The sequence below is a fragment of the Cebus imitator genome, unplaced genomic scaffold, assembly GCF_001604975.1.
Source record: "Cebus imitator isolate Cc_AM_T3 unplaced genomic scaffold, Cebus_imitator-1.0 Scaffold45, whole genome shotgun sequence".
In the NCBI taxonomy this organism is placed as follows: domain Eukaryota; kingdom Metazoa; phylum Chordata; class Mammalia; order Primates; family Cebidae; genus Cebus; species Cebus imitator.
In genome coordinates this window covers 8,033,983-8,047,007 of record NW_016107360.1, presented here as the reverse complement: position 1 = coordinate 8,047,007, position 13,025 = coordinate 8,033,983, and the positions used below count along the sequence as shown (strand labels likewise).

The 13,025-nt window shown below is 39.8% G+C and overlaps 1 protein-coding gene across 3 annotated transcripts in view; it reads right to left on the bottom strand.

Moving 5' to 3' along the window:
* Positions 1–2,228: 2,228 nt before the first annotated feature.
* The window catches only part of FAM221A (family with sequence similarity 221 member A), a 22,710-nt gene continuing 11,913 nt past the window's right edge, over positions 2,229–13,025 (bottom strand). For 2 of the 3 annotated variants that reach the window (XM_017526995.1, XM_037737914.1), the window contains 3 exons: positions 11,119–11,226; positions 8,568–8,650; positions 2,229–2,772 (listed from right to left, as the gene is read on the bottom strand). In XM_017526995.1, coding sequence (XP_017382484.1) covers positions 2,704–2,772; positions 8,568–8,650; positions 11,119–11,226 — 260 coding nt within the window. In that variant the 3' untranslated portion in view covers positions 2,229–2,703. The remainder of the gene's footprint in view (positions 2,773–8,567; positions 8,651–11,118; positions 11,227–13,025) is intronic. The other variant, XM_037737915.1, reaches the window with a different exon arrangement.

Sequence of the window (13,025 nt, the reverse complement as noted above, 5' to 3'; positions counted from 1 at the left end):
AAACAAAATGGTGTAGAGATGATACAAATGGCATAAAATGAACAAAGAAAATTATGATATATAACAATAATGAAAGAAAATTATGATAAAATATGACTTAAAGGTTTTTTTTTTTTTGACTTACAGGTTTTTATAACATCATTTCACAGTACTGTACATATAGCCTACTCAACTTATGACCAAATCGTGTTACGACTGGTCTAAGTTGAGCACTAGCTGTACATTGATACCACAGAGCCCAGTGTCATCGACATCTTCCATCATCAATTCTAGTCTGTAGAGGTCAATCAACCCTTATTAGGCTTTTCAAAGTTTCCAGTATACTCTTCACCATTACATTTCTTTTTGTTGTTTGAGATAGGATCTTACTTTGTCACTCAGGCTAGTGTATTGGCATGATCAAGGCTCACTGCAGCCTTGACCTCCTGGCTCAAGCAGTCCTCCCACCTGAGCCTCCCAAAGTGCTGGGATTACAGGCATGATCCACTGCACTTGACTATTATTATACTTTTTTTGCCTTAGTTATGATTATCATCTGGGCCTTTCCAGGGAAAAGTCAGGTGGTAACTTCTCCAGTTTCAAACAACAAATACATCCCTAAGCTTTCTGAACCCTTCCTCAGTACTGTCAGATAACTGCTGGCATGCTTATCATATCTTCTATATACCATCCTTGCATTGTGTTAGGAGCAACTCCAGAGATTCTTGTCAGGGAATTAAACCGTGCATCATGAGTGAGTGCTCCGATGTCACTCTCTCCTCTCAAGCCTTATATTCCATCCCTACCACACTCCTTGATTCAACAGCCTCAAGATCTACTCTCAGACATATTCCCTGGGTTCCTCCCAATACATTTTAACCAGAATCTGCAATTGAGTCAGAGTGAAACCTGTCCTCCTAGAGGAAGGACTACATTCCCCAAGTTAGGGTTTGCTGAGACCTGATCCTAGTTATTACTTTGGAGTCAATGAGAGGTAGCAAGTGTAGGTCTTGAGGAGGACAAGTGTTACCTTGTGATACAAGGCCTCAGATAAAGCCTTTAGAAAATCTCAAAGCAAAGGGCAGGCTATACTCCTCTAGAAAATTGGAGGACACAATTTGTGCCAGCTCAGAGTTCAAGGATCCTGAGGGTTTGAGATTCTCAGGCACCAACACAAATGTCCCCATCCTATGATTTAGGGTTCCATTCTTTTTGTGTCAGCACACTGACTTTGCTGGAGACTGTGCATTCAGCCTCCTTTGCAGCCTTGCCACCTTTACTGTTAGATTTGAGCCTGATTGGCAGCAGTCTGCCCTGTATCTGCAGATGAGTTTCCTTAGAGTGCTATAGAGGGACTCTGGCTTTCACAGCATTCCTTGAGTTAAATGGCTGTCATGAGCCTATGTCATTTTCTTTTTCAAAGCTCCTAAAGCATTTCAAAGTAGCAAATGAATACTTTATAATTTCCAGTAGTCCTATTTCACTGTAATGACACAGCTACTGCATAATCTAGCACTTCACCTCCCACCTGCACTTCATCCAAATCCACTGCAATAACTAATCCATTCACAAGATACTATTTTGAGTGTTTGCTTTCAAAAGCCATTCCTGGTACCAACCATCTTAGCGTGAGTTTATCCCTTGCCCAAAAGCAAAGCCTAAGACAAATGTTCTTATACCAGTAAATGTTATTATACAAGTAATTTATTTGGGAAGTGATCCGAGGGAACCAGAGGGAGCGGAAGAGGAGTGGAAAAGGAAAAAAGAGAAAGCTAACATAGGGATGTATTATTATTGAGTTGGCTGCTGCTACGGGTGACTGGAGCTTAGCATCGGAAGGAAGAGCAGCTGGAAGGAAGAGCACTTATCTTTTGGGCTTCCACCTCCCGTTAATCAAGAATGGCCCCAAAGTCACTAGCTCCCTAACATCTTTGGGCTGCATATGTATGATACAGTGGAGTTCCAGTGGGCATCCCAAGCCAGTGTCAGAAGATTGCTGCAGAAGGAAGCAAGAGGGCTGTGACATGGGCCCAAGACAAGGTGCCATCAAATGGCTTCCACTATCAGAAACCTGCTGGAAAGTGTTCCACAGCAGTAATGGAGTAAGACATAAATGGGCCAAGATGATTTGCAGTGGCACACAAGATGTGTCCAGTACAGTTACAGACAATGGGTAGTTGACAATACAACTTACTATCTTTGACCTGAGAAAGATGATTGAAAAAAAAGAATATCACTAAAAAATGGCAGTATAATTTTAAGATACATTTTTTATTTAAAAACATAACATTACAAACTTTGAAAAATAAAAAAATTAACGATTTTAGCTATTTTGTTGTTTTGTTTTTAACTTACTATTTTGTATGACAAACACAGCTCTTACATATTTGTTCAGAACCCTTGATAATATCTTTAATTTTTTAAATAGCCTGAAACGGTTAAATTATTATGTGCTAAAAAGATTTGCTGTACTCTCAGGAAGACTCATATAAAATAATCTCATTTGTTAGGAGAGAGAAAAGGTATACACATAGTAACAAATTCATGAGTTTTGACAAAAGTAATAGGCATTTTTAGTTATTTAAATAAATTAAGGAAACATTGCAAAAGACATTTATACAGTAAAAAAGTAAATAATTTGAGGAAAAATAAACTGTATTATTACATTTAAATAAACATGAAAAAGATATACTTGGATGATGGTTTTAATTTCTCCAACAGTCTTCATGAAGGTTTTGTAGCTGATGGCAATGGAGCTTTTCCTTTCCGCTTACCAGCCTTTTCCATTTTTATCTGTAAATTTAACATATTTATTGATACAATAACTTGTAAACCATTCTAAAAAAAAAAACTTGCATAAAACTCATTCAGATTCATGTCACAGCCATTCCACACGGTTATTAAACTGCTAAATACTAAAGACAAAATCTCTTAAAGGGACATCATTACACATTTTTAAATGGTTTGATTTTAATTTTACAGAAGCATTTTAATAAAAGTAACATATGAATATTGCTTTAGAGAAAAAAAATTAATTTCAATTGCCACTAACATTAAAAGTGCTAGCTGGACACAGTGGCTCACGCCTGTAATCCCAGCACTTTGGGAGGCCATGGTGGGCAGATCATGAGCTCAAGAGAGTGAGACCAGCCTGGCCAACATGGGGAAACCCCATCTCTACTAAAAATACAAAAATTAGCTGAGCGTGGTGGCACGTGCCTGTAGTCCCAGCTACTTGGGAGGCTGAGACAGGAGAATTGCTTGATCCCAGGAGGCGCAAGTTGCAGTGAGCCAAGATCATGCCACTGCACTCCAGCCTGGCGAAAGAGCAAGACTCCATCTCAAAAGAAAAATTAATTAAAAGTGCTTAAAATGCTTAAACTTACATCCAGCCTATGCACATTGCCTACAGAGTTACAGAATGCACCTAATCCAGCTGGATTCTCTCTGGAACGTGGACTGCCTTAAGGATAGTTTCCTATTAATTCTGGTTTCTATATTCCTGGTTACCTTCCTGAAGGTCTTGTCCTCCTCTATTATAGTTAAAGCAAAAAAGTAGCACACATACCCTAAGCAGTGGACTCCTAACTTTTTAGACATAAAGAGACATTTTCCATGGGATTAAAGACCCCAGAGAACACAAAGCCCACCTGCCTCTTACTCACCACTACTCATATTCACACACACCAATTTCCAGAGGCAACCCCACTGCCTTACCCCTGCAAGAGAAGGGGAGAGGAAGTCGAGGGCCATGGTAGAAGAAGGCAGGGCCTCCAAACTTCTGAAGTGATGGGAATAATATCAAGAAACCAGGAGAGGCTGGGTGTGGTGGCTCATGTCTGTAATCCCAGCACTTTGGGAAGCTGAGGTGGGCAGATCACAAGGTCAGAAGATTGAGACCATCCTGGCTAACACGATGAAACCCCATCTCTACTAAAAATACAAAAAATTAGCCAGGCCTGGTGGCACTTGCCTGTAGACTCAGGCAGTAGAATCCCTCTCACCGGGAGGCGGAGGATGCAGTGAGCCAAGATGGTGCCATCGCACGCCAGCCTGGACGACAGAGTGAGACTCCGTATTAAAAAAGAAAATGAAAAAGAAACCAGGCAAAACCAGTCTATCCAATCCCATCAAACTGCAAGTAAAAAAAGTTCCCAACCATAAAACTAGATTAATGTAACCTCTGTCTCCTCCACATTTATTCCCTCTCTCTCCTCTTTGAGTTGGGTTGGGAACCTCAGACACCATACACTCATACCATTCTTGCAAACTGTATCAAACAACAGGTCATCTGAAGGACCCCAAAAATACCTTATTCTAGGGCAAAAGTTACAGGTTCTAATGTCAAATAGAAAAGAATTTGAATCCTACTTCTGCCATTTATTAAGCATTTGGGGCAAGTTATTTAACAGTTTTACATCTGTAAAAAATGTCATAGTAATAGCTATTCCTCAGGGTTGTTCTAAAGCTGTAAATAATATATATAAAGATCTAGGCACTTAAGCACTCAATAAATGTGAGACCCTTTTCCTCGCTCATTTAAAGTCAACTGTTAGATTTGTAGGAACATAAGTTTTTAAGAAGCAAAGATGCTAAAATACAAACAAAAGCCAAATCAATGTTTTGACATTTGAAATAATACTTAGCAAATACATCCATCTACCAATCTACCATCTAGAGTCTTTTTTTTTTTTTTTGAGACAGAGTATCTGTCACCCAAGCTGGAATGCAGTGGCCCAATCTCAGCTCATTGCAACTTCCACCTCCCAGGTTCAAGTGATTCTGCTGCCTCAGTCTCCCAGTAGCTGGGATTACAGGCGTGCACCACCATACCCAACTAATTTTTGTATTTTCAGTAGAAACAGGGTTTCACCATGTTGGCCAGGCTGTTCTTGAACTCCTGACCTCAAGTGATCTGCCCACCTCGATCTCCCGAAGTGCTGGGATTACAGGCATGAACAACCACACCCAGAAAACCATCTAGAGTCTTAAGAAAAAAGATACATCCTCCTCTTCTTTTTTGTTTGTTTTTTAAATTTTCTGACAGAAATACAGTGCCTTGCACCCAGTAGACCTTTGATACTTGTTTCCTTAATAAAATTCTCCTTTCTTGGAGAAAAGAGATCAAGAGTCATCCACAGCAGAAGAAAATAACTTCAACTGATAATATAAAAGCAACTTTTCAATAGTATCTAAAAGCAGCTGGTAAAATATGTAACCACAAAGACCTCACTTATCAAAGCCGACTTACACTAATCATAGATTCTTCCCCACCAGATGTTACCAGTGATTAGCAAAGAAGACAAGCAAAAACCAGATACATATGGCATTGCTCTTGCAAGAGGCTCTGAACTATTAGACACACAGCTTCCTAATCATCCAAATGGTTTTGGAGTAAAAGACAAGTACTAATAACACGTATGGTACATGTCACCTCAGAGGAAGTAATTTAGGTTTAGGCTTCTTAGTTTTTATACTCCATTAATCACACATGGTAGAGAGTTTATAAGCTGTATCTCATAAATCTATAAATCACAGAGGCTACAAAGTTATAAACTACAGCTCATAAATCCATAAATTCTAGGTTTATTCATATTAAGCAATCTCACCCCCGCCCCCCAAGACAAAACGTTGCTCTGTCACCCATACTGGAGTGCAGTAGTATGATCTTGGCTCACTGCAACCTCACCTCCCGGGTTCAAGCAATTCTTCTGCCTCAGCCTTCCAAGGAGCTGGGATTACAGGTGCACACCACCACTCCCAGCTAAATTTTTCTTTCTTTTCTTTTCTTTTTTTTTTTTTTTTGTATTTTTAGTAGAGACAGGGTTTTACCATTTTGACCAGCCTGGTCTCTAACTCCCAACCTTGTGATCCACCCGCCTTGGCCTCCCAAAATGCTGAGTCACCGCACCTGGCCTATAATAAGCAATCTTGGTTGGATGTGGTGGCTCACACCTGTAATCCCAGAACTTTGGGAGGCTGAGGCAGCCAGATCATCTGAGGTGGGGAGTTCAAGACCAGCCTGAACAACATGGAGAAACCCTATCTGTACTAAAAATACAAAATTAGGTAGGTGTGGTGGTGCATGCCTGTAATCCTAGCTACTTGGGAGGCTGAGGCAGGAAAATCACTTGAACCGGGGAGGCAGAAGTTGCAGTGAGCTGAGATTGTGCCGTTGCACTCCAGCCTGGGCAACAAGAGTGAAACTCAGTCTCAAAAAATAAATAAATCAGGAATCTTGACAGGCCAGGTATATCCTTTAAAACATTCATAAATAAGAATTCCTCTCCTTATCTTCTCACAGGCAAACACCACTGGCATGTTTTCAAGGCAGCCAAAACTCCAGTCTTCTGGAGAAGGGATGGAAGGAATTCTAGAACCTAGTTTCTCATAAGCCTGTAAGGAAAAACTAAAACTTGGCTGTGAGGGTGTGTGTTCCAAGAACGAAGACTGGTTTGATTATAAGTTTATAACCTTGATGCTGCTGCAAAAGCTGCCTTTCCTTCCATCACTGCGACCATTTCATCTCCCTCACTGACATCCTACCACACCTCTTTCCCCTTGCTGGGGTCTGAATGTTTTTGTCCCCCCAAAATTCATGTTGAAATCCTAACCCCCAGTGTAGGGGTATGAGGAGATGGGGACTGTGGGCAGTGATTAGATCATGAGGGCAGAGCTCTCATGAATGGGATAGGTGCCTTATAAAAGAGGCCTCAAGACCCATCACGTTCCTTTCACCATATGAGGACACAGCAAGAAGAGGCTATCTGCGGACCAGGACGCGGGCCTTCACGAGACACCAAATCTGCCAGCACCTTGATCTTAGACTTCCTAGTCTCTGAAACTGTGAGCAATAAATGTCTGTTGTTTATAAGCCACCCAGCTTTAGGGTATTTTGTTATAACAGTCCAAACAGACTTAAGTCCTCTCCCCTTCAACTTCAAAATTCTTAAGCTACTCTGTCTCTAATTTTCTCAATGTTCAACTTTTCCACACTTTCAGTTACTCAACAAGCTCTTGTCTAAGAGTTGAAGAAGATATAAAAAAAAGTGGCAGGAGTATCTGTACTTTTGTGGAGTTTATTACCTGGCTGGAGAGATAATGATGCCCACAAAACAACTCTAAAGAAAGTACTTGCAGCCATATGGCTGAAATACTATTCCCATACCTCATTAAGCCAACATTCTTTCATCTAGTAAAACATAAAAACAAAATAAAACTCTCAAATATGAACATGGCCATGAAACATAACAAAAGTATAAGAACTTGACATGTACAAAAGTATCCATTATATTTGTGTTAATTTTTTTCAATTTTCTGTAAATTCATAATTCATTAAAAACTTATTACATACAAAGCATTCACTATGCTAGGTGCTAGGGAAAATACAAGAGTGAATAAAACACTATGCTTATCTCCAAGACATTTACACACTGGTGAATTGGGTCACCATTACTTAAAGCTGTGAGCACATCAAGACTACACTTGTTGACCCCCGGAAACTGTTAAAATATGTTTATGTTTAATGTTCCATTTCTTAAAGAATATTGAGTACTATTTTTTTTTAATAGATGGAGTTTCACTGTCACCCAGGCTGGAGTGCAGTAGCACGATCTCTGCTCACTGCAACCTCCGCCTCCTGGGTTCAAGCGATTCTCCTGCCTCAGCCTCCCAGATAGCTGGGATTACAGGCATGCACCATCATGCCAAGCTAATTTTTGTATTTTTCTTAGTAGAGATAAGGTCTCGCCATGTTGGCTAGGCTGGTCCCGAACTCCTGACTTCAGGTGATCTGTCCACCTTGGCCTCCCAAAGTCCTGGGATTACAGGTGTGAGCTGCTGCACCCAGATGTATATTGGGTAATTTTAATGAGTCTAGATACACCTAAAAGCCTCTAAGACGAATAAATAATACATATTAAGAGTTAAACTGGCATGGTGGCTCACACCTGTAATCCCAGCACTTTGGGAGGCCAACACAGGCAGATCACGAGGTCAAGAGATGGAGACCATCCTGGCCAATGGTGAAACCGTCTTTACTAAAAATACAAAAATTAGCCAGGCATGGCTGCGCGTGCCTTAGTCCCAGCTACTTGGGAGGCTGGGGCAGGAGAATCTCTTGAACCTGGGAGGCAAAGTGTGCAGTGAGCCAAGATTGCACCTGTGCCCTCTAGCCTAGCGACAGAGGGAGACTCTGTCTCAAAAAAAAAAAAAAAGAATTCAAAATATACTCAATGTTTATTTGACAAATATTTTTAAATAAAAAATAAAGGTACATGTATAAAAAAGAAATTTGAGATACATATAATTTATAAGTCTGCTGATATTGATGTTTATTACTAACCATTTTAGTTGCGTATTTATCCAATGTTTATAACCTTCATAAATCAACCAGTGTATTAAATACCATATTATTCAGTAGTCCTGTTTCTATTTAAATTATTCAATAAGCCCCAAGGCCTAATACCAACTGTAAGTAAAGATTTTATAAATTATTTTCAAGGATGTTCCACATTCAATATATGATCGTTCTAGTGCTTTTGCTACGAGTAAATGCTTAATGCAAGTGGATTTCCTCAAAAACCTACCCTTTCCTGGTATCGTCTTTCAAAGAAAGCCATATCATCCTCTTCGGGTCTCCTTATCGAAGAAACTTGACTACTTGTACCTACTAATGAGGAAAAAAAAGTCTAAGTAATGTACTTGCATCATTACATATTCCCCAGAAATAAAAGAAAGGTTTTCTCCTGCCAAGTGATTATGGTTTATTTTTCAACCCAGAAATGGCCTAGATGAATAATTGGTCCTACTACCTAATTCTCTTACAGAGAGAATGGCATCACAAGACAAAAGTGTTTTTCACAGCAAACATTCTCCAAATATTCCACCATTCATATTAAATAGCACCATATAGCTATTCTGTATAAGACTATGCTTAGTCTTGTCCAACTACTTTTCACATTGTATAACTAGAAATCCATGTTACACTTTGAGACAATGCATAAAAGTAATTATTGAGGCTTGGTATAGGCAGCCATAGTGATGATAGTACCTGCCTCAAAATGTTTCAAAACTTAACTATTTTAGCCATTTTTCATGGTACTCACTTCGTAAAACTGATCAAGCACTAAATTACATGCTGAAATGAATTTTTAAAATTGCTTCAGTAGGAAAAAAATCTGGTTTTCTTGGTAGGTACCCCAAAAGCCTAATTTCATAGAAAAGTTCACTTTCATTGAGGGTGAATGTCTTCATTGGGTCCCTTCAATTCCAAAACAGAACAGCAACCTGAACACATGTTCTTCTAGTTTGTAAAGCACATGAATTCACCCTCAATCAGCAACATGAAAACATGTAACTGCAGACAATCACCACAGAGTACAACTACAGTCTGTCAACTATCTTTGACAAGTCTTATTGAGAAGAGTAAGAAGGGATGCTTAGAATATGTGTTATCTACCTATTCCTCTGGAAACTCTAGGTCTGTCTCTGGATCATATCAAACCATTTGAGCCAAGCCTCTTCTAGACTCATCTTCACTGAGTTGCATTATAATGGTATATTGTCATTTATCTAGTAAAATGGTATATCACAACTCATCAAAGGTGACTATCAGGCAGGGCACAGTGATTCACACCTGCAGTCACAGCACCTGGGGAGGCAGAGACAGGTGGATTGCTTGAGCTCAGGTGTTCGAGACCGACCTGGACAACATGGCAAAACTCTGTCTCTACAAAAAATTCAAAATTTAGCTGGGCATGGCGGTACATTCCTGTAGTCCCAGCTACTCAGGAGGCTAAGGTAGGAGGATCACTTGAGTCAAGGAGGTGGAGGTTTCAGTGAGCCAAAATCACATCCCTACACTCCAGCCTGGGTTACAGAGCAAGACTGCTTCAAAAAAAAGGAAAAGAAGGTGACTATCAGAAATAAGCAACCATTTGCTGTATTTGCTGAAAAAAAGCTTTCACTTTGGCTACTAATCACTCAGGGTCACTACACAGACTTAAAATCCAGCATGCCCAGCCTGGAGCAGTGACACATAGCTATAATCCCAGTGCTTTGGGAAGCTGAGGCAGGAGGAGAGCTTGGGGCCAGGAGTTTGAGACCAGCTTAGTCAACATAGCAAGAATCTGCCGCTGCAAGAAAAAAATTTTTAATTACCCAGGTGTGGTGGTACACCTATACTCCTAGCTACATGGGAGGCTGAGGCAGGAAGATCACTTGAGCCCAGAAGTTCAAGGTTACAGTGAGCCGTGATCATACCACTGCACACCAGCCATGGCAACAGAGCAAAAATTTGTCTCAAAAAAAAAAAAAAAAAAAATCCAGCTTTGGTGTAACAATCATTAGCACTGAGGAACTCAGGTTTCCTCCTGTCTAATAAAAAAAAAGCATTTAATTGACTGCACCTTCCTCTCTGCCTTGGCTGCCACTAACCTCAGTTAAAACTGAAATTTAAACAAAGCAATTACATCAACCTGGAAAGCTGCCACAGTTGTGCCCTTTTCTTGGCTTCTTTCTTCTATATATATTTTATCATTATATACTGAGTCGTATGTTGCAAACAGGCTTAAAATTCCTTGTGAGGAATGTCTAGGTGTGTGAAATACAGATAAATCAAAGAAAATTCTCATTTTAAAATACTGTAAAATATTAAACTTTAAATACCTAATAAGTCATACAAATTCATTCTTCTTGTTTTCAATAAGGGAAATATAGCATACTGGTGATTAAAAATGAATTCTTCTTGCTCTTAATTTATAAATGATAAAAACCTGCTAACCTATGGTTATCACTGGATTATGCCTCTTTGGGAAAGCCCAAAGGCAATTAGTCCACCAGAGGGCCCTCTAATTCAAACACCAGAGCAACAGCATGTACCAGAACAAGGTTTAAAACTTTAAATTATAGTATTATCAGAATCCTCAAAATTCTCAGAGTTAGCTATTTTTCCCAATACAAAATGAAGTTGCTTGCTTTTTCTTGTTGTGTGGCTAACATAAAAGAAAGTAAAATGATAGATTAACTTGAAGTTAAATTATCATAATAATGGAAAAAAGAGAGAAGCCTCGAAAACAAATCAAAGCTCCATATTCTAAATGACTACATCCAAAAATAGTTCTAAATTAATTTCATTACCATCTGTTAACATTTCTGGAGAAGAACTAGATGTTGCTTGAAATGCTTTTAGGAATGGGTGGTCTACTGCCATAGTGGGAGATTCTAAAAATTCCACTGAAGGTGCACCTGTGCAAACAATACATAGAGAATAAAAATTAAATATTTACAAGGATACAAACAAGTTATTACTTTTTTTTTTTTTTTTAAAGTTGGGGTTTCACCATGATGGCCAGGCTGGTCTTGAACTCCTGACCTTAGGTGATCCACCCACCTCGGCCTCCCAAAGTGCTAGGATTATAGGCGTGAGCCACCACGCCCAGCCACAAGTTATTACTTCTAATGTAAAATAAATTGGAATCTCAGCACAATCATTAGAAATTCCTCCTATAAAAAAAATTTTTAGACTGGGTGCAATGGCTCATGCCTATAATTCCAACACTTTGGAAAGCCAAAGCAAGAGGATCACTTGAAGCCAAGAGTTCACGACCAGTCTCGGCAACATAGGGAGACCTCATCTCTAAAACAACAACAACAACAACAAAAATTAGCCAGGCATGGTGGCAAGTGCCTATAGTCCTACCTACTTGGAAGGGTAAAGCAGGAAGATTACTGGAGCCCAGGAATTTGAGGCTGCAGTGGGCTATGATCACATCACTTCACTGGATCCAGCCTGGGTAACAGAGTGAGACCCTATCTTTTTATTTAGATTTTTGTCTGACATATAAAGTAAAGGCAAATGGGTAAAAGTATTCTGCACATTTCTGAGATCTTTTTCACAGAAAAAAGAATATTATGTACCTATGTTAGCATAGAAGTTCAAAACCCTAATATATAATAGTTACAAAACACTGTCAAAAGCAAGACATTCACAGTAAGGAACCTCTGGCTGAAAAGGTAGAGTAAGTGTATTTTTACTCCATTCCTTACTAGGAAACCCTCTAAAAACAAAGTATGAAAAATAAAAAGAAAATACCTCTTCAATGAAATGAGGAAACATCCACAACTCCAAACCATACACTACAAAGACCAATTGCTGAATACATTGAGTTTTGGACTGAAAGGAAGGAAGCTGGAGAGAAAATGTGTAGCTGCTCTGTCTTCTTCGTAAGCCACCACTTTCCCCCGATACCCCTAACCCTATATCACAGATGAAGGAAAGCAAGTGAGCTTTTAGTCCTAACTGGGTTAGAAGTTAGCCCTATCTTAAAACATAGACAATGTGGGACAACTGCTCTGTCTCTCCCCTCTCCTATCCCCAGTGGCTCTCATGGGGCATGTGGGAATATGACAGAAGGTGCTCTGGTCCACACCGGTCTTTGTGCTGCCCTCTGGTGGCTGCATATGCTACTGATCTCAAATGCTCAACTTGGATTTAGTAAGTTGGTCTCTCAGCTTGATACAGCCTCCTAGCCTCATGCTTGCTCCCACTGGAGGTACACACTCCCTCAGTGCCTGTCACTTCCTCTACTGAGTCCCCCAGCTTAGAGGATCCACCTCCAGCTCTGCCCCCTGCTATGACACGTGGCATGGCAGGCCCACTCACAGGTTAGCTGCCTTCTCAGCACCCTCAGGAGAACTGGGAATTATGAACTCCTTCAACATCAAAAAAGAACCAAATTCCAGCAAGAGGTTTCCTCACTCTAGATATCCACATGGCTAACAGATAGCCATGGAGTCCCTCTGCCCCTAGGTTCCTTCATACCTGAAATCAGGATAAAAACCTCTATTATTTCCTTTCTTCACTCTCTCCTTTCTTAACCCCACCTTCTTTCATGGACCAAAAGGAAGAGGTTTTCTTTCTCTATACAATCATGTGTCACATAAGACATTTTGGTCAACAGTGGGCTGCATATACAATGGTGGCCCCATAAGATTATAACAGAGCTGCCCCCTAAAAGTATAACATTTTATTTATTTATTTATTT